At 34.8% G+C, this 23,409-nt stretch overlaps 1 protein-coding gene across 7 annotated transcripts in view; it reads right to left on the reverse strand.

Moving 5' to 3' along the window:
* Nol4 (nucleolar protein 4) overlaps positions 1-23,409 on the reverse strand; it is a 264,138-nt gene that overhangs the window by 53,613 nt on the left and 187,116 nt on the right. For 3 of the 7 annotated variants that reach the window (XM_048363202.1, XM_048363197.1, XM_048363201.1), the window contains 3 exons: positions 16,447-16,626; positions 15,506-15,697; positions 425-538 (listed from right to left, as the gene is read on the reverse strand). In XM_048363202.1, the coding sequence (XP_048219159.1) occupies positions 425-538; positions 15,506-15,697; positions 16,447-16,626 (486 nt within the window). The remainder of the gene's footprint in view (positions 1-424; positions 539-15,505; positions 15,698-16,446; positions 16,627-23,409) is intronic. The other 4 variants (XM_048363199.1, XM_048363198.1, XM_048363203.1 and 1 more) reach the window with 2 other exon arrangements.

Here is a 23,409-nt window from a genome sequence, read left to right on the forward strand (position 1 = left end):
CACTGCTGTCCCTGAGCTCCTTTTTGCTCAGGGCTTGCACTCTACTATTTGAGCCACAGAGCCACTTCCAGCCTTTTCTGTGATTAACTGGAGATAAAGAGACTCAGGGTCATTCCTGCCTGGGCTTGCTTCAAACAACAGGATCGTCAGATCTCAGACTCCTGGGTTGCTAGGATTACAGGCCTGAGTCACTGGCATTTGGCTTATAATTTAACATTTCTAATGCCCATTTTCCCACCCTAGGACAATTTGTTGTTTGAGTTCCATGGATGACATGTGTTTTTCAACCTCAAACACATGACATAAAGACACAAAAGAAGCAATGTCTCTATGAACTTGAGATCCAGGCAAGCGTTTGTGCTTGTCTATGTGCAAGAATCACATCTGCTGGCGTGGATGGGCATCGGATGCCCTGCCTCTTTACCTGCTGTTTATCCAGGCGCATCCTCTTGGCAGCATTTCTGCTCTCGCTCTCGCAGGCCGAAGCCAAGATACTCTCGGCAACTGCTGAAGTAAGGTGGGAAGGAATAGGTCGAGACTAAAAGAAAAGAGAGAAAAAGAATATGAAAAATTATTAACAGTATCACTAAGAGATGGCCGCTAGAGTCGGAAGAGCTCAGGGGACCATCCACTTGTGCAGGAGGATCCATTTATTTCAACTGACTGTATTTCAATTGAGAGAGGAAATGGAAATTGTAAAGATGAAAAATGAAAGCTAGTTAGAGGTTAAAGCTATAATCACCACAGAGATCTATCATTCGTTCCTAGAGCGCCATTGTATTTAATCTCCATTAAGTTGGAGTTTGAAAAGGCTATGGCAAAATTGAGTAACTGTACAAATAAAACATGTTCTTTAAAAAAACAAAGGACAATACATAACATATAAAACAAAAACAGATGACAGTGCTGTAACATAGTTGAAAAAACTGACAGACACACAGAACCGTGATGAACAGTTTAAATGTGGATATTATGGATATTAAGTTGTAAATGGTACCCACAAGTGCGATGACTAAAATGCTTCAATAGATTCTTTCTTTAAATATGAACTAAGTCAGTTTGCCTCTGTGTGGGGTGAATGCATATTTTGCTTTATTTATGAGGTGGGGGGTTACATGAATAATTTGATAGGTATATGTTGCAAATGACTGTTCTATATAGACCACATGAAAATTTAATTAATTCCCCAAATAAGCTCATTAACTATGAATTATATGCAACTTCCCATATCATTTGTGGTACTCATAGAAAAGTTCTCCATTCTTTTCCCCATAATTAACACAAAATCATCTAACTGAAAGATTAAGTATTTAATGATAAAAAGTTTTAATTAGCATAAGAAAGTGATAGATAAGAAATAATATGAAAATTAAAGCACATAAGATAATATAGTGTGAAATTATAAAATTAAACTTTCGAGAAATTTAAATTATATATATTGACACCCCAAGGGTTTTCAAAGCCTCAGTCCAAAATATATATGTGGCTATCATTTTCTACAAGTCTACAAACCTAATTAGAACCCTTCAAATTTCTTTGCAAATGAACATGAACTTGCCTTTTTTGTACATGTTTCATTTGAGTAGCCTTGTGACTTAAAATGTGGATGAGCAAATTGAACCATAAGGTTAGTCTTCAATAATATTCTAGGACAGTTGAATTCAGATGCCAGTGTTTGAACAGACTCTTGGTCCTCAGTGGCTCTGCTCCTGTGTGAACTAGGAAGGAATGTCTGCAGATTGTCTCACTGCTTCCACGTATGATGTGTGACACAGCCTCTGCAGGCAGAAGCAGGAAAAGGACAGGGTCTTCAGCTGCTAACTATGAGAGATGTCTTACCTAATTGTTGGATAATTTTGACCCTAAGGAAACATGTTCAGAAAGCTATTTTGGAGTTGTATTTTTTTTTCCACACAAAGGGAAGAAAGAATCCCCTGAAATGCCAGAGACTATGTGGCAGAAATGTTTGGAGAGACAAATCAGTAGGTCAGGACCATAGCTTAGGAACAAAGGGAAAGGTTAAGTGAGCCAAACTTAATAAAACATTGACTTGTTATGAAATGATGGAAGTGTAATTTGAAAATTTGTTTTGTTTCTCTCTTTAGCTATCTATTTCACCAAGTGTGGATAAGGTTGCTCCAGTTTGATTCTAATTTAGAACCTAGCACTAAACTATAAAATCAGAATCTCAATTAAAAGATAACTAGCTTTGGTGAGCACCATAATCTAAATCAGCTGGGAGTGAGGTGTTCCCTCTTAAAAGTGTTACAAGAAAAGTAAAACCACAAATATTCCAATATACAAAATAGTACACAAATTATTTGATTGTAACTCAGCATTCTCCCCAGAGCAGTAAGAATTTTCACATCTTAATAGATCTTTTATATGGTCCCAGGAATTGAATTACGATTAATATCAACAAAGTAACTTCTTGTAATTCAATTATTGGACAGCCACACAGGATGCAAGGACAAATACTTCTATTTTATTACTTGAATTGATCTCTTTATCACCTTTCTATTCCAATTCAGTTATATACAACGCCATGAAATATTGTAAACTTAGTTATATTAATAAAGTCACACAAGTTTCTTCAACATATAAAAGTTAGTTAATCACAAGTTATAAGGATAAAATAGCATTTAATTTTTAATTTAGTGGTATTTTCTGTCAATATAAAAATGGACAAAAATGACTTTTACTACGATGGTGAACATTTTTTCATTAAAAATTGTATGCAATCTTCTCTTATAAAAATGACCAGGAGTACAAGATATTTATTGCCCAGAAGTGCTAAATTGGCCTATGCAGGGACTAAAAGAATGTTCTAAGTGGATAAAGATATTCGTTAAGAATATAACTGTACTATATCAAGATTTTTGGAACAAAATTAACTACAAAATAAAGCAATCACTTTGCTTATTGAGAAAAATAAATAGAAGGAAAAATACATGATTCAATATTGTTTATAGATAAAGGTATAATTTTGAAAATAGAGTTTTCCTGACTTTACTGTAGAACCATAATTTAAAAACTATAACTGGACAAAGAAGTCACTTGGCACAATTTCTATCTTTGAGGTTAGAAGAAATTGAAATTCAGATAACTGAAGTATCACTCAAGGACACTTGTATTTGGGAGCCTGGTTTCATATCTTCCAAACATCAACTACTTTTTCCTTTACATTCTGCTTACTTAATATTGATAAAATAAAAAGTTTTAAAACAGACATCTTACACATGGCTGTATTACAACTGATTCAAGAAAATTGGAGAGAAGCGACATGTGATTAATAAAACCTTCAGTATTTTTTCAATAAATTTCTATATCTCAAATACATAAAGAAATGTTGACCTCCAAGTTGAAACGTACTTCCTTCTTAATTTGGGTTTTACGTGAACATTGGCAATAATTAACTCCTCGTGATTGCTTAAAGTGCTTGGAAAGTAATACAAAAGCTTAGACCCATCAAGTGTCCTTCCAAACAATTATTAGTACCATACTTTTAGAGAAATTAAATTCAAAGGGATTATATAATTTTCCCATGATGATGTAGTAATGTGTATGGAAATATTCAAATATATATGATGACAAATTGAAAATAATCCATAGAAGGGATTTATTTACACTTACAATTAAGGGAGATTAAATACGTTATACAGAAATTTTTTAAGAGCTAATCTCATTTTTTCTTTTAAGCAAAGAAAGTATAAAGAACATTGATATTTTTAACGTAACTGAAATCTTTCTCTTATATTTTCATGTTAACTTTCATAAACCTTTCTCCAATAAAACAATAATTAAAATGTAAATTTTGCTAAGAATTCTAAATTATGGCATTTATATTCATGGGAATTTGGAAATGCCAAGAAATTACAATGCGTGAAATATAATCATGCTTTGTTTCATGTCCTGGATGAGAATACAAGAGCCAGTCACCAATGTGCTCTTTCTCCTGTGTATACTCATGGTAAAAAAAAATCCCTTTCCTTCTAATACTGATGAGCCAACCAGTGCCAATACTGCCCAATGCACAAAGAGCTCAGTTATGCTCTATTGCTGGTTAGAAGATGTTAAAGATGCAACTCATTCACTTATTCTTCCTCCATAATTGGCTTTTATCCATTTCCCAAATTAGTAGTGCCAACTTTCAAGAAAACAAAAAGATCAATTTTGAAATTCAACAATTTCATCATAGGAGAATTTAGTGTTATTGTCTGGCATGGCTGAGAAACATCTTCGGAGCCCCAATTTCTGTCACCATATTCCATAATTGGGCACTTATTCTAATATCCTGTTTAAGCCCATTCTGACAAATAGATATTCTAAGAGCTAGTATAAGATTTTACCGGAGACAAGGGCTAAAAGTTCCTTCCTGCATCTCTGAATGGTTATTACACACAAAGCATGAATGATCATTAGAGATAAGAAAATGTGTTGACAGAAAAATCAAATGTAAAGAACTCCATAGGTATCTTATGAAGAATAACACTTATGGTGGAAGATATATTTTAGCAAATATATTATTTGCTATATTTCTTACAAGAGAATTTAAAACATGCCGATTAACATGTATATAATGACACACTTCCTATGATCTTCACCTCGATTGAGAAGATTTGCTATTTCTTTCCTTGTTGTAATATAATGCCTCACTAATTAACTCTTCATAATTAGCAGTCAATATCAACTGGGATCTGAGTTGAACTTTCCCCAACACTATTCCTCTTGTAATAATTATCGAGTCTCAAATCAGTGTGGTTGTGTCATCCAACAGATGGCTTAGTGGTCACATGGAGCTTTTGGAGTTTAAAAGTCGCATTATAATTGGAACTTAAGATGTGATTGCTGTTGGCACCATGTAAAAGTATCTTTCTTTACAGATGAAGTAAAATTTACCACCACACCAACAAGCTAGCCTCATTTGCAAGTTTAACATGATAACTTAAATAAATTGGAGTCTTCTGAAAAATTGTCTATGTATTTAAGATGTTGTTGGAGTTTTGTAATTATAAAAAATGTCTTTAAATAAAACAAGAATTAAGGTCATGCTCATGGGGTTAATGTGGCAACGCTCTCTAGACCACTGTGGTGACATAAAGCTTAATCATGTATTAGAGAGAGCCAGATGGGGAGCAATTGAGACATCCACCAAGGTTGTAAGCACAGCAAGTTCTAAGGATAATTAAAGTATGTGATTTGGTATGTAGAATGTAGGTACAGTCCTAGATTAACATCATTCCTTCCAATCTTAATGCTTCATAAAATTCACAATTATGAGTCCTGTGACTTGTATGATACATACACATAATATCTCCTAAACAAATGGTACATCTCTGTCTATAGACTTAACCATAAAGTTGTGTAGAAAGTTTCATCTCGTCAGGGTTTATTTCTATTATCTGGTGGCTTGCTTCAAAGACACAATGGAGTAGAGATGTCAATTTGACCTGGATCTATAACCATCCACTTGCTAACCCTATGAATACTTCTGAGAGTTAATATCTCTGGCTTGTAGTTATTCTCCTAGGGACTCATTAATTCTACTTTTCTGAATGGCCAAATGCTGGTTTTGCCAGCAAATAATGAACAGGTAAAGCAATGTCCATATCATAAAGATTTCCCAGAAGTTATGGAAGTTACTATTCACTTATGCATTCAAAAATGTACTTAACAAGGATTATCTCTTGGGAATGTGCCAAGTTCCATGACATAAGCACATATAACAACAATACTGTTTCTACCATCACAGTTCGTATTGCAACCTAGTACAATACCTAACACATAGGCTTCAATGCATGTGTAAGAAAGTGTTTTTTAATCACTGATGTATATAACTTTTTCCAGCAATTTTGAGATCGTAATTTTCTAAACTGAAATATTTTTCACATACTTGGTGTAAACTCAGTTGGTAACAAGTGACATATGAATACTTATGGTATTTCTTGTTTTTAATTTACTCATATTCACATATTTTCTTCAGAAATACTAATATATTTGTGTGTTATTTTCTCAGTGCACCTATGCAACTTATGCAATAAGCATAGTGTCCTAAAAATCTGAAAAGTTCTAAATTCTGTGCCCTACGTAATCCAAGATTTCAGATAACAATTGTGGAGATGGATAAAACAGGAGTACCATTGCCCTTATATCCAGTATGGTTTTGGTGGAGTTAATAATGAAAACACTTCATTGATTTGACAAGCACCAGTTAGGCGCAAGGAATCGTGAAAATTCATGCCCAGTAATAGAGCTAATACATATGAAAAGAACCATTCAGTCTTTTCATGGGAGGTGAGACTTAGAGGATTACTCTTAGATTAAAAGGTGTGTGTGTGTGTGTGTGTGTGTGTGTGTGTGTGTGTGTGTGTGTGTGTGTGTGTGTACATGCCCTCATATTTCCTTCAATTACTTGTTCATGACTGGCTACTTGAGCAACACTCCAGTTTGACTTTTTGCTAGGAACAGAATCTTTCAGACTTTCGTTTAAACCTCAGACCTATGTATCTCAGCCTATTGAGTAGCTAGGGTTAACAGGCATCATTAGATGCTCGCAGACTATGAGTTTTAAGAAATAATGATGGCATCATTTCCCAACAGTAGTAGTAGTAAGAACCTGTCTGAGAGACAAGCTAATACAAGAGAGAAATACAGCTCAAAGATAAGAGAACAACAAACTTCTGCAATTTTACCTTCTTCATAAAGTCATGGATAAATCCCTGAACTTCTCATTTTCCTAAAAAAAACAAAACTCTCCAGACTAATAGAAATCAGCTAGAAGGTTTCTAATACACATGGGATATAAACTAATTAACTTTCATCTGTCTTTAAGTAAAAAGCATTTCATTTGTAACTTAATGGCTTATGTTTTAGTCTTAATTTTTAATATTACTGCCTAAGAAAGATAATTATTCAAAAGTAAGTGGTGAATTAATAATCCTTAAATGAATGATACTTGAAGCCCAATTTGGCCAATGCCATCTGACAATTCATTTGATCAAGAAACAAGAAAGCACAACTAAAATAACATGCCTTATTTTAATCAAGTCATTGTTTTGATCTCTGCTTAATTCTGAAATTTCTTGTAGATCATGTTGTCTTTTCCCCTAATAGTTTATTTGTGAAAGTCAAACTGAACACAAACTCCATTCAGATACTCTCTCCATACTTATTACTATTCACAACCATTTCCAATAGATAAACATATCTAATCTCAAAGCTTCGAGTGATAAAACTAGCATCAATGTTAAATTTATACAGCTATTTTATTTTGGAAGAAAAACATCAACTAAAGATTTAAATATAATAGCCTAGATTTTCAGTTACAGATATTTAAATTGAAATACTAATTCAAAATATTATAAAAACATACTGCACAATAAAATTAGCTTATCTTTCACCCAATTTCCATATAGAATGAGCACATTAATATCTACTCATCCACTCCATCTTGCATTCAACAAGTTTAATTGATCTAAACGTAAATTGAGCACGTTTGTGAGAAATTGCATACACTATGTAAGACAATTCAAATAGTACGGAGACAAAGAAATTAGAAAGCACAGAATTCTAGGAGCATAACAGGATCATGGAGCAAAAAGATTGATATATAGAGAGTAGGAATATAGAACAGGATCAAATAAGACTACAATAAAAGTAGCACAAAGTACAATTTGCACAAAAAAGAAAATGACATTTGTAGCTGCTCTTAACCAGAAGTGCGTATGAAACAGATTAAGAGGTTATTTGGCTCCATTCTCCAAGTACTTTGCCAGACTGAGACAGTGGCAAGGTATCCCAATGAAAAGAAATGTGGGATTCAGTATCACATTGGACTGCATTCCATTGTTCTCCTTTGACGCTCCAAATAAGTTTATGTTTGTTCTTTCAAAGTGATGCTGATTTACATGTTTGAGGTAAGTGCTCCTGTTTCTATTTTCCCCAGGCAGAAACTGAAGCTCAAGCCCACATTCATGTAAAGCATAGGCAAAAGACCTGACCACACACTGGAAAATCAGGGTACCATTCTTTGGCAATGCTTCTGTCCAATATTGCTAATTTCCTGTTGTTCCTATCTTGGTTTGGTTTCCTTCTTTGATAATATTTTTCATTTCTCAAAATTCAGCCTGGAAACAAGTCCTACTTCATAGATATATTATTTTTTTCTTCCTCATTTTGCATATCAGGATTCAGTGCTGATTTCTAAGCTAAATATCATTTCTCTAATAATTTCTGAAGAACTTGTTTCATTCTCTGAAGATTGTCCTGTAACATCTCTGATGAAGACAGAAGTGGTTCCAGTTAAATAGCTTTTCTCTTGCAGATAATTGGTCACTTCCTCTGGGTACGTTTGAGAATTCCATTGCTTTGCTCTGGCTTTACTCTGTTTTGATGAAGCATGGTGTTTTGCCCTGTTCTCAGGGTTCATGGCTCAAGCAATTCTGAACATTTGTTGTAATTTCTTTTTTCACTTCTCATTTGCAAATATTAGTTGTGCAAAAAGGTGTATTGTCATATTTACATACATTCATACATCCAATGTACTTCAAATTCATCCCCTCTGTCCTCATCTACCCAGCTTCTTCTTAAACCAGTCTGAACAGATGTTATTATTATCCCACTTACAAACATACAGATAAAGTACTTGGACTATATTCCACTCTTTCTTTTCTTCTTCCTTATTTAACAATCTCCTCATGGTATTCTTTATCTGAAATTCATTTTATATTTCACTTTTCTCTTTTTCTTTCAATGGGTCATTTCTTCTGTGTTCCAACTCATTGATTTGCTGAATTTTATAGTCAATTTAATCTACCCAGTAAGGCTTTAATTTCAATGCTTAAAACACCTGACATTTTTTTCCCTCTCTGGGAGATGGAAACAGAGGTTTCTTAATTCCCCTTTAGGTAGCTGTAGATGTAGCTTTTTCAGGGTCTCAGATTTATCTAGACTATCCAGTTTGTATTTTTGCCTAGTGATAAACTAAAATTTATATATCCTGAACTGCAATACTCAACCTCTAGCCCTAATCTGTTAGTGTCTTCTTTCACTTGTTCTATATTCCTAGATTGTTATGCTACTTAGTTAAAGAGCTTACAACTCTGGCTACAAGTCATTTTAGGTACAGAGAAATATCCTTCTATTCTTTTTCTATTGTTAGTTTTTGTTTTATTTCACCTAGGAATTATATTTTTCTGTAGAGGGAAGCAAGGTAGAGTGTATATATGTGGGGGCATTCTATGATAATCAGGCCAACATTGTAGTGAAACTAAGTAATTCAACATGTATGTTGGGTATCTGCCTTAAAATGATTATTATTCAATCCTAATACATTTAGTAATGAGCAAAGGGCAACCACACTCCTTGAGTCAGTGAAAATTTATAAACCAAGAGCCAAAGATTAAGGGAGGGAGGTGCATTAGCTCATTTGTACTATTAATATACACTAAAAATAATTTTCGAAATTAGGAGTGATTAATGGAGAAACCATTTATAGAATTCAGAATAGTATGTAAATAGGCAGAACAAGATTATTTGTTCAGTTTAAACAAGATGAGGACATGTTCTCCATTAAGATTATGAAGGGTAATTCTTGAGAATTTTAGAAAATTCTGATAAGCTTTAATATAACTTTTTCAGACTTTTCAAGTGTTGGCTAAAATCAAATTAATAATAGGGGAAATGATACAGCAATTCAGATACCTGAAGCTGAACATGTGAATAACCAGTGAGATCAGTAGCTCAAGTATCAAAATTATTGGAGAGAGTATATATTATAGGATGAGTGTAAAAGGAAACTAAATAAATACTCTATTGACATACTTAAGTAGGGGACATTGCTATAAGGTGACAGCTTTAAGAGATGACAACTATATCAGAGAGAGCACAAGCTTTAGTAGAAACAGTAGGCTGGATATGCAAACAAATTATGTTTGCTAACCTAAGACACAAAGATACTTGTTTAGTTGTGTTGATGTTGTGTAATATGTTGTGTTGATTATTCAAAGCTGTAGTGGTAGTGGTATCTTGTATGGAGGAGAAGATATATTTATAACACAGTTTCATACATTTTATGGTATATTTATTTGCTGAGGGCTAAGGAGCATGCAGCTTTTACCATGTTGATGGTATCAGGGAAGTTATGAATTGAAAACAAGGTCTTTGGCCTTGAGATACATTAGACAAATAGAAGCAAAAGAAGTCAAAGCTCAAAAAACAGTATTTCTTTAATACAGAAGGTTTGTGATATGATTTCTCAAAACAAAATTTCTTCATTACATATATGTATATATAAATGTATATGTATACACATATCTGTATATACATATATTTGTAGCTTATTTTTTTCTAAAGTTGGTGTAAGATTTAGCAAGGAAACAGGTACAAGGAAATGGCAACTGAGATGTTGGAGAGCTTTGGCTCTAAACTTTTAGTAAAGCCACTAAGTGTGAGAACAAATGGAAGAACTCTCATTTCTCAGGAGAAACCATTATTGTTATTTATCAAACTTTAAAAGGATTTTCCATGAGGTGTTTTCTAATAAGAATTTACTAGCTTAGTAAATAATGTTCTTGCAAAATGTATTAAAAACTTGCATGAATTTATTTCTGCAGCAGATAATTAATAATATATTCACAATAACCAACAATGGAATCTCCCAAGCAATGGAAGTTATTGGATTCCTATATCTACGATACTTGGGTGTAGTGGCAAATTTTGTAATCTGAGATGAGTAAAAGAATGAGGAAAGTCTCTTAAATATTTCTACTTGATTTTACAGAAATATATAGACCTACGTAGAGGTCAAAAGTTTCCTGCAAAATTAGGAAAATGAGAATGAATTATTACCACTTCAAACAAAAGATCCTTAATTGTGGTGAGAAAACTTGCTTGGAAAACGTTTAATTTTTTTTATCATTTTTCCCATTATTATTATTGAATTAAGTTCAAGACACCATGAAGAAATGTGTATCTTTTGAAACAATCAAATTATTCTTCCAAAAATTCACTAAAGTAACAATTTAATCATAAAAATTTGATATATATGTACATGCATTTGTGTGTATATATATTATCATATTTATTTACATATGTACATAAAGATAATTTCCTGGATCAAATGTGCTAAATTTATTTTTCATTAAAAAACTTTTCTCTCTAAACCTGAAACTTTATATTTGAGATAATTGGTAACAGTGACTTGATGAATATGTGTAGAAAAGAATCATAATGTAGTTATTGTTTCATCCTGAAGAAACATGACTTGGAGAATAACACAAACGTTTGCACTTAGCAATCAAAGTCTGTGGGGTCTTGATAATTGTAGTGAAATATATGCAGTAATCCAATTAAAAGGGTTTGCATTGGAATATAAATTATCAGGAAGAAAGTAGAATGATGAAATAGGGTTTGATTTTTATATTAATCATGCAGAAAAATATTCAGAGAATGCTAAGTATACTGCTGGTATGTGTTATAAAAATCACTTATACAGAAATGTCCATTTGAATTCCATTATGTCAAAAGGAAAAAATATAATCCAAGACTTTTGTGTTTCTACTTGTGGAGTGTTCTGACGTTAGAAAGCTTAAGTTGCTAGAAGAGCTAAGCTTTCAGAATACAAATTTTGCTTTAAAATGTGGAGTCAGTACTAGATAAGCCCAAGAATTTTACAAATAGATTAAAATTTTCTTTTTTTGACTCATTGGCTTGCTGTGTATTGCAGAATAATGTGAATGTAAATTAATCGCATACTGAAAGTGCCACTTTCCTAACTGCCAACAGAAAACACAGTAACAAAGCATTTATTTTTGAATTTGAATTTAATTTTTGAAAAATCCTGTGGTTATCTGCTAGCACATTTAAAAATGATGAAGCAAAGTAGTTGTGTAAAATATTTTAGCTTTCATTATTGTATATATAAGGATAAGTATTCAAACTGACATAAAATACTACTCACACTTCGTGACATTAAATCAACATGCTAACAGAGTGAAAATAAATATTTCAAGTGTGTCAACCATGTAGTGTACTTTATTTGCAGTGACATGTAAAACAGAAATGGGCTAAATTATATTATCAATTTATAGTGCGCCATTCACTTAAGGCCAGCATAAGGCCAGGCACTGTTTTGTTTTGTTTTGTTTTGTTTTTTTCTACCAGTACTAGGACTTGAACTCAGCCCGGTTGCTCTCCCTTAGCTTTTTCACTGAAGGCACTCTATCGCTTAAGCCACAGTTGCACTTCTGGATTTTTGCTGCTTAGTAGAGATGAGTCTCAAGGACTCTCCTGCCTGTGCTGTCATTGAACCACAATCCTCAGATCTCAGCCTCTAAAGTAGCTAGGATTACAGGTGTGAGCCAACAATGCCAAGTTTGTTTGTCATTACTTGAGCATTTCTTCACAAACAATTCATCGCCTCAACCAATAATGACCAAAAAATACCATGGCATACTTTCTTAACTAATAGGCAAGAAGTATCATGTTTCTTTTTCTTCTTTGCCAATCCTGAGGCTTGAACTCAGGGCTTGAGCACTGTCCCTGAACTCCTTTTGCTCAAGGCTAAAAAACTCTACCATTTGAGCCACAGCACCACTTCCAGCTTTTTCTGTTTATGTGATACTAAGGAATCAAACCCAAGGCTTCGTGCATGCTAGACAAGCAAGCACTCTACCACTAAGCCACATTCGCAGCCCTCTTTTTTTACTGTGTAGTGCTGTGAATCTGATAAATACACTGAACAATTTAACATGTGAAACTTTGCACTCATAAGCTGCTTTGTTAAATGGCAACTCCTTTGTGTAACAACTTAAAGATAATAAAAGTAAAATAAAAAAATTTTAAATAAGGTAAATAATATATAATTTATTTACAGCATATTTTCTTCAAGATTAGTTTATAAAATTTCTTGTCTTTGTATAATCACCTTTTGGTCTTTCTATGCATAGCAAAAATCTTTCCAGCATTTATATGCTCTTCTCTCCCTCTCTTTCTCTTTCTTTCTCTCTCTCTATATATGTCAAAATGGCAATAACTCTGAAAACCTTAAATATCTGGAGTATGCCTTAGAACATGTAGGCATGCTACATGATGATGACTTTGTCTTTTAAAAATGAAAGAAAAAAATTTATACCATGGGGGGTAATATATGTATACTGCACTATACCTCAAAATATACGCATATGAGTGTTAACTAAAGGACATTATAGAACTAGCAGGGAAAATTCTAAAATAAAGATGAAGAAAACAAGTTGGTAGAATCAAATGCCTTTGGAACTGGAGATGGGATGGGGGTTGAGCAGGGAGTAAATGGAAATAAGAATTTTAAAAATAAGTTAAAAATTAATAAAATCTCCATTTAGTAAAAAAAAAAGAACAGAAACACACTGAAAACATGAAATTGTAATAACATTTTCAGTCAATTTGATTTAATTGTTTTTTAGTAAACATTCTACTCTAAAGCAATCCTTTTCACATATAGCTTAGAAGTTTATTCAGGAAGGCTGTATAAATAAATACCAATACATTTCCTAAAATTTGAAAAAGAAAACAATTTATACCACGGGTGGGGGGGTGGTAATATATGTATTATGCACTATACCTCAAAATATATTGGCCTCTATTTTTACCTTATGGTAACAATTAAGTGGCCTTTTATAGATATTTTTTCATCTATCTCCTGTTTCCCAGATCACTTAGTAAAAATTATGTGAGGGAGTAAATAGCTACATTTACATTTTTTTCAAGTAATATCTTACTCTCTCTGACCATAGTACCCCTACTGTCAAAATTTACTAAACTTTTACCATTTTTTATTGTCAAACAACTTATATACTGCAAGCTTCAACTCTAATGCATGTATCCTAAGACATAAGCAATTACTGAACTGGAATATCCTGTACAGGATAATACATGTGTTAGGGAGTATTACTTCAGGTAATGAGTTAAATAGTATTTGACAGTATTTTCTGAATTAAGAGCCATTGAATACACACCATTTGCCAGGAAGTGAAGGCAGAACCTGATAGGAGATACTAGGCTCTACCAGATACATATTTCTCACAGCACTAAAACTAGGGATTATGATCTTACTCTTAGGAAGACATGTACAAAGGCACTTGAAGTAACTTGTCCAAGACATAAGCTCCAAAAAAATGGATCCAGAACTCCACAGTAAGCTCTCCAGGAAGACTACACATGTTCTCCTCTGAGAAGATACTCTCCTCTTTGAGGAACAGTCACTTTTCCATTGAACAATAACAAAGGGGTTTATAGAAGACAATGAAGAAAAGTTTATAATAAGTATATTTGCTGCCCCTGTCATTTGCATCTCCAAGATTCTTCTTTTTTATTTTTTTGGTGTGATGACATACTTGAAACCTTCTCTTAAGAAATTAGATTCAATTTATTCATAAAATGCTTTGGTCAATGGAAGCTCCTTTGTACAACTAGGAAAAATTATTCTCTTTTAATTACTATCTTAAAATAAAATAATTAAATAAAAAATTAGAGTTACAGACCACACACAGTAATAATCTAGGCTTTCAATGCACTTTCTCAATTGAGAGTATTAAACAAAGGATGTTAATATGTCTATAATACATTTCTGGGGCTGACTAATGTATGTAGCTCGGCAGAGGAGCACTTGCCTAGGACATTCAATCCCCTAGGTTTGATTCCTACTACTGAAAAAAAAGAAAGAAAATGTCAAGTACATTTCTGTAAATCCGCGCGTGCACACACACGCACGCACACACAAACACATACACACATACAAACACGTGCACACACACATATACACTTTTCAAAACAAAAAAAAAAGCAAGCTCAGTTCATATGTGTATCCATTAGTGCCAGTTACAATAGAGTGAATTTGAAAAACATTGATTCCCCTGTTCCATCCCAGCATAAGCTACCGTCAGCTTGGTTTCATCCATCTACCAAAGCCTAGGTGAATGGAATTCACTGTAAACCTACAAACAAGGAAAGCAGCAAAGCCTCAGTATTCAAATGACCATTTTTTCCCTAATAGTTATCATCAGGGCTTACTATGGTGAACTGTTGAATCCATCCATTTCCTTTGGTTCCAGAGACAGCCATTCTCACAAAGTCATTTACAGCTGGGGCAGCTGCTTCACCTCAAGACTTGATGCAACCTCAGACCCACTTCAGTAGTGAGGAAAAGAAAACAAACATCAACAGGATGTGGCTTTGCCTTGGTTTTACTTATATCACCCTCGTTTTCCATGACATGATACCATGAGTCCTGGTCTCCCAAGATAGTCTTTATTGCAATAAACAAAGGGAATCAATACTTCGGGAAGATGAAAAGGTGAAGGGGAAAAAACAAACGAGCAGACAAAAAAAAAAGTCCCCTTGACCTGACATCATGGAAAAAATAAAAAATAAATAAAAAAGGACACTAAGATGAAAAAAGAAATAGTGTCATGGTTTACATGTGGGGTTCGGATGGAATCTAGGGCTGTGTTGTGAATTCAGAACTCACCATCTCAAAACCACTTCTTTTCATCCGCCTGCAGGACTTGAGGTAAGTACGTATACGTTTTCTGGCACGCTCTTGGTACTCAGGGAATTGTCGCCTGCATGAGTCAATGATAGCTTGGATCTTTTCTTTGGGCTGCTTAGAGATTGGGACCATTCGGTCCAAGTTTTCATCTACAAACAGCCTGACAAACATCTGTTGGCAAGAGGGAGACAGAGGAGAAGGGTTTGGAGGGCTGCTCTCTTCTGTTCCTAGCTTCCTGTCTTGATTACCGATAGGAAAATATTCTTTTCTCCTTAATGCACTGGAGAAGTTCGCAATGGAAAGCCAGAAAGTTTAAGCAAACACTCTATAAAGAATATTTTTTCTTAATGGTTGGTCTTTTAAAAAATATATAAGAGAGAGAAAAAGAGAAAGAGAGAGGCAGACAGACAGACAAGACAGACAGAATAGACTATCATGTAGAAAAAAAGTCAGGAATAACAGTACACTGTGACAACTCAGCACCCCATTAAATCTCTATTAATGGTCAATATGACTCTTACACATTGCTACACTGCCCTGAAAACAACCACTTGACTCTTTTGTCATGCATGATTAGACAAGCTAGGAAAGCAAAAGGAAATAACTGGTGGCAGGCGATCTTCTCCGGATCTCATCTGGAGAAAAAGCTGAGGCCCCTTCATCCTCTAAGTAAACATGCATCCATACTCACACAACACAACTCCAGCGTTCAGCTTACATTTGGCTTTAACATTTCTAAACAAAACACAGCAACTCTGGCGTCTGCTTGGCAAAGAATGTTTCATGTACTTTTTTTTTAAATTAATCCTTCTGCAAATTAAACAAACACGTCTCTAAGAAGATCCACATTGACCAACAAGCAACGACATGAAAGTCAAGTGGCACAAAGGAAGCCACACAGGGAGTGTGGCTGGACTCACATTGAAAGCTTTCAGCCGCTCTGCTTCCACGCCATCTGTCTCGTTCACTTTCTCAGCATCGTCGTGATCATCGTGGTCATCTTCATCCTCATCCCCTCTGTTGAGTGACAGGTCCTCTGCACCTCTGTCAACACTCTCGTTTTTGCCAGACTCATAGCTCGAGTAACTATGTGCAGGAGACTGAAAAGAAGGAATGGCATTGCTCATTTGAGGTGCACTTCCCAAGCTCACAAACCTTATGCCTTACTTGTAATTCCAACTGTTTCTCAAAAAAATATAGTGATAGGATTACTCTCGAGCTGTGGCTGCTTTAGTTTGAATCAGAATCAACTGAAATGAAATTAAAACTTCATTCCTTCAGCTACGCTGACACATCTGGAAGGACCAATAGACATTTGGAACATTTCTGTCACTGGAGCAAGTTTTACTGAACTGTCAAAGAGCAGGTACTGTTTTCAGTCAGTATTGATATTGGAAAAAGGAAACTGTAGCTAATACAAGAAAATTATTGAATTAATCTTAAAATAGTCATGACTTCAGTAAATAGTCTGACTACATTAATATTCTTTAAACACACAAGCAAAGTGCAGGATGGAGATGCTGAATTACCTTGCCTGAATAGACCTGATATAAGAAGATTTTTAAATCTTTTTTTTTTTAATCAGATATCCATGTGCCTTATATGGAATCTCATTTCAGTTTAGGACAAGGAAGCCAGGTTTCTCCCTAATAATCTACTTAGAGATTCTATGTTCTAGCGCTATCTAGAAAATGACTAATATAGAACGAGATTTTTTTTTCCTTGGTGGTAAGCTCTTTATCGCTTCAGCCACAGGGCCACCTCCAGTTTCCTGGTGGTTAAATGGAGATAAGAATTTCACAGACTTTCTTGCCCAGGCTGGCTTTGAACCACAATCCTCAGGTCTCAGCCTCCTGAGTAGCTAGGATTATAGGTATGAGCCACCAGCATCTGGCTTAAAGTGAGAATTGTTAAATGTGTAGATGTGATACATAGTTAGTTCAATGTAAAACTCAGCACATGTATGAAAATTTAAAATACTAAAAAAATAATTTTACCTGTTAGCAGTGGAAGGCTTTTTAGAAGTCTACTACTACGTACATATATCCTAAGTAATTAGGGCTAGCCAATAGTAAGCAAGACAATATTGATTGTCTTTTCTTTAGGGATTTTACATGGCCAAAATATTTCTTTGTAGCAACTTCTGACTAATCCCAAGGTTATTCTAGGAGAAGTAACCTGGAAGTGAAGGAAAGCTAGGTGTATGGTGTAATAAGGAGCTTAATTTAGCAGAGTATAGCCTGAAAACAAATAACCACATTGAGATAATCCCATTGATCAATGATTATCAAGGCATATCATAGACACCTCTGATAAATTTCTAAGCCAAAATATAAGCGAATTTAAAGAGGATATTATATGACTATTTTGATTTATTAATATAAAGATATTCTGAGGATAATAAATACCATAAAGCAAATAATGAAGACTTTGGGAAGAAAGGAGGATGATGGACCAGTGTGGAGCTCATCCATCATCCCCCTAATATTCACAGATACCCAGTGTGGAAGAAGCATGCTCCATCTGTCCAGATGAGGATGCAGCTTCAGGAAAGATAAACTTCTTTTTACTAAGTAATAACTGATATTTGCACCTAAGTTCCAGCCAAAGTGACAAGTGGAGGTATAAGTTTACTCTTCTATGTAGATTGCATTATTAAAGTATGCATGCATGTGAGTTCCTAATGGAAGGAGGAACACAAGATATTTGTTGGTTCATGCACATGTTGATATAAAAATTATTTTATAAGTGAATGTATATAAACCAACTACTCCACCTAAATGAACTAGGTAAATTATTTAAATATTTTTAGATTAATAACCTGCAAGTTACAAATCTTGAGCAAAAGCACTCTCACTTATTATAAAAATGTCTGTTTATGTAATCTCTATTTAAATAATTTATTTTTGCTTCAGAGTTTAGTTACGTAATGATACACTATTACACTCACAGTTAATACATTCATTTCTTCCCTCAGTAAAACTTTCTTGAGTTAAAACATTTAGTGCTATACCAAGCTACTTTTGCACAAACATTAATGCAATAGGTATTTAAAAATCAAATATTATGTGCCCAGCACTGCTCTAAGCCTTTAATATATACAGCTCATTTCAACTGCTAGCAAATTAAGTCAGGACTGGAATTCAGGAAGTTTGGCTCTAAACATGTGACCTTACACCTATTCTCTTCAGTCTCAATGTAATGATTACTGACAGGGCTCTTGCTGCATTATTAATAAGGATCCCTATGATAATTATGCCAATTTTTCTTATGCCATTTTTAAATAAAAGAACTTTAAGCTGGAGGTCTGACTCAAGTGGTAGAGTCCTCACCCAGGTAGAAATTTCTGGAAGAATATACACTTCATTACTTAACATCTATGAACTTGAATTTCAGTTATTAGTCAGAATGGCTTGAGCAAATTTACTAAGTGATATGTTTTGTGGATTGGAGACTAGAAAAAAAATTTTCATATTCATGAAGATTTAACAACTGCACAACTGAACCTTGTTGCAGAACTAGTATTAGTACATCGATGTATCTGCAAGTTTTTTTTTTAAATTTATGGACAGTAATAAAGATAAAAAGTGATATTAATATACCTGATGATTAATTTTATGTGTCTATCTGATTGATGTGTGATTAAACAGTATTTTTAGTTAAGTCTGTGCAGAGGTTTATTGGAGATATAAGCATTTGAACTGGTAGATTCTGCGGTAGATTCTGTGAAGCAGATTTATCATCTCCCATGTAAGTGGGCACCATTGAGTACTAAGAGGACAGGAACAGAAAGCAGGTGAGGGATACAAAGAAGGGAGCATTACATGTCTCTCTCTCTCTCTCTCCTACTCTCTCTCTCTATTTTCTCCTATTACTGGCTCTATCCCTCTGGAGAACCCTGCTAATACAATGTATTATCCACATTATGAATGGTTTAATTAAGGCTCAGTAAACTTAATTGACTGAGCTGAGTTAACCTCAGACACTGAGCAAAATATATTAGAAGTTAAGTAGAAGCTGTTCATTCACCACAACGAAGGTAGAACCACATGAAATTTCACAGATCCAGGGATTAGAAGGAGAAAGAATGAGAATAGTGGGTAGGCGCTGCAATAATGGAAAGATAAATTATGTAAAGATGAATGCCAGGCAAGATACAAAGATAGATCGTGATGTCCAAGATCAACCACAGGCCTTATTGTTATATGTACTATATCTTCATCGGCTTGCACCTTTGCCTTTCAGGAACAGCCTCTGGTCTACCAGGTGGAATTGCCAACCCCGTGGGTACCAACCTTATCTTTGCAAAGCCTGTGTAATTGAACTTTGGCTCTAGGTGAAGAGAAGTTTTCTGAGACTGAAACCCAGCTGCATCCAGCAGATTTAAGGAGCACAAGATGAATCCTGATAACATTTGCACATCCAGATCTCTCTGTTCTTTCAATGAAACCTTCAACCCTTCACGTTTATGAAACTGTACCTCCAATCCACTACTCCATCCCTAGTTCATTTCTTTGTTTAAATCTAAGAGTCAATTTTTGGCTGGATAGGGAAAGGTACAGGAATCAATCACTCAAGATCAGATTAACAGTACAGATTTCAATGAAATCATTTAAATATACACTTAGCCCAAGCTGTGTGGGGCCTGGGTTCAAACTCCAGAACTGTCAAAACACACACACACACACACACACACACACGCACGCACGCACGCACGCACGCAAACACACAGTAGGTTATAGACAGTTAGATTCAATAAGATTTAAATGCCTACTTTAAAAAACATTAAGTATATTTTCAAATTACATGGTGGAATATTTAAAAGTGTTATAATACACTTATCTAAATGGAAATATATTGGTTAATTCATTTTTTTCTATATAGCATGTAGACCACCAACTAGAGCTGTTTGCTATACACAAAAGCACTTGAAATAGCCAAAGTCATTCAAGGTAAAAAACAAAACACAAAAATAAACAAACCATGCTAATCTAAGTTTAAAGCATGACCATTTTTAACAACAAAAAACAGAAATTATGTAACTATTGGTCTATTCTTCAGCTGGCATGACTCTTGCCTCTGCTGCTGTATAAGATCTAACTTTTCAGGCCAATTATTATAAATTACTGTGTCTAATAATAACAAATTTTAATGTCAGTTCTACTTCCATCTTTAAACATTATTTTCAGTATAGTTATTTTATGCAATAATTTGCAATTTTCTTTGAAACTAGACTGAGATATATGGACATACTTCCATGCATCTTTTCTTTAACAACATCAGGGACATGTTACCCTATATCCTGCATTCTAAGCTACTGGTTGTCTCTTCATCTATAACTCCTGGTACTGGGGTTTGAACTCAGTAGTCTTGCCCTTGTTCATTTTCTTATTTATGGCTGACCTTCTACCATTTGAGTCACACCTCCAAGTGCAGCTTTTTGCTGGCTAGTTGGACTTGAAGTTTCATAGATATTTTTGCCTGGGCTGGCTTTGAACAGTAGCACTCCAGGTCTCAGTCTCCTATTGATACATGGAAAGGAAAGGATTTACTTTAAAACACTAGATTTAAAAAATTACTTAAAACAGGAATCACATTGTTATCTCAGTCGATGCTCAAAAAGCCTTTGACAAAATACAACATCCATACTTATTAAAAGCTCTGGAGAGAACAGGAATAGATGGAACATTCCTCAAAACAATAAAAGCCATATACAACAGACCAACTGCTAACATCATATTAAATGGGGAGAAACTATAATCATTCCATCTAAACTCAGAAACAAGACAAGGATGCCCACTCTCCCCACTTCTTTTCAATATAGTGCTGGAATCCCTAGCCATAGCAATAAGACAAGAGGGGGACATCAAAGGGATCCACATCGGCAAGGAAGAAACCAAGCTATCCCTATTCGCAGATGACATGATCTTATATCTGAAGGACCCAAAAAACTCAGTCCCCAAACTCCTACACCTAATAAACCATTTTGGCAAAATAGCAGGATACAAAATCAATCCACAAAAGTCAGCAGCTTTTCTGTACACCAGCAATATACAAGCTGAAAAGGAAATAATGGAAATAATTCCTTTTACAGTAGCCAAAAAAAGAATAAAGTACCTAGGGATCAACCTAACCAAAGACATGACAGACCTATTTAATGAGAACTATAAAAATCTAATAAAGGAAATCAAAGAAGACACAAGGAGATGGAAAGACCTCCCATGCTCATGGGTAGGAAGAATCAATAAAGTGAAAATGTCCATATTGCCCAAATTGTTATACAAATTCAATGCAATCCCCATCAAAATCCCAGCTCCATTCTTCACTGAAATAGAGAAAGCAACCCATAAATTCATATGGAACAGCAAAAGACCTAGAATAGCCAAAGCAATTCTAGGCAAAAAAAAGTAGTGCAGGAGGTATCACAATACCAGACTTCAAGCTCTACTGTAGAGCCATAATAAAAACAGCCTGGTATTGGTATAAAAACAGACCTGAAGACCAGTGGAATAGAATGGAAGATCCAGAAATAAAATCGCACTCTTACAGTCAGCTGATATTCGACAAAGGAGCTAAAGACGGAATAAACAGAGCCTCTTCAACTACTGGTGCTGGGAGAACTGGGCAGCCATATGCAGAAAACTCAAAGTGAACCCTAGCCTATCACCATGCACCAAGATCAACTCAAAATGGATCAAGGACCTCAACATCAGACCTGAATCCTTGAAACTACTGAAAGAGAGAGTAGGAAAGACGCTAGAACTTATAGGCACAGGAAGGAACTTCCTGAATAGAGTCCCAGGGGCACAACAGTTAGTAGAGAGACTCAACAAATGGGACGACTACAAAATAAAAAGTTTCTGCACAGCTAAGGACATAGCCACCAAACTAGAAGGACAGGTAACCATATGGGAAAGGATCTTTACCAGCACAGCAACAAAGGCCTAATATCTGTCATCTACAGAGAACTCAAAAAACTAAGCCCCTCCAAGCCCAGTACACCAATTATGAAATGGACAAAGAAGATAAAGAGAGACCTCACAAGAGAAGAGATAAAAATGGCAAAGAAACATATGAGGAAATGTTCAGCATCCCTAGCAGTAAAGGAAATGCAAATAAAAACAACCTTGAGATACCACCTCACCCCAGTTAGAATGGCTTATACTCTGAATTCATGCAACAACAAATGCTGGAGGGGGTGTGGGGAAAGAGGAACTCTTCTCCATTGTTAGTGGGAGGGCAAATTAGTACAACCACTTTGGAGAACAGTATGGAGGTTTCTCAAAAAGCTCAACATAGACCTACCCTATGACCCAGCCATACCACTCCTAGGCATCTATCCTGAACAACAGGTCCCAAGATATCAAAAAGACATTTGAACTTCCATGTTTATTGCTGCACAATTCACAATAGCCAAAATATGGAAACAACCCAGATGCCCCTCCACAGATGAATGGATCAAAAAAATATGGTACAATGGAATACTACATAGCGATTAGAAATGGTGAAATATTGGTATTCGCTGGGAAATGGTCAGAACTTGAACAAATAATGTTGAGCGAGACAAGCCTAGAACACAGAAAACAAAGGGGCATGATCTCCTTGATATATGATTGTTAAGGAGGGGGGATGGGGAGACAGTATAGACCAGGTCTGCAAAACCAAAAACTTCTTGTCAAATGGTATATCCCAAAGGTTTGGGTAAGCGACCCTACATTATGTAACTAAAACCAAACAACTACTCAACATATAAAGTAAAAAATAGACCTCTCAGTGGATCACAATAGATCAAAAGCTATGTATGTAAGTTCATATAAGGCTATTGTTGACATATTGTCTACTGTCGACATTACATTTAAAGCCCTAGGCGAATTTTCATTGGT

Source organism: Perognathus longimembris, chromosome 15 (genome assembly GCF_023159225.1).
Source record: "Perognathus longimembris pacificus isolate PPM17 chromosome 15, ASM2315922v1, whole genome shotgun sequence".
NCBI classification, from domain to species: Eukaryota; Metazoa; Chordata; class Mammalia; order Rodentia; family Heteromyidae; genus Perognathus; species Perognathus longimembris.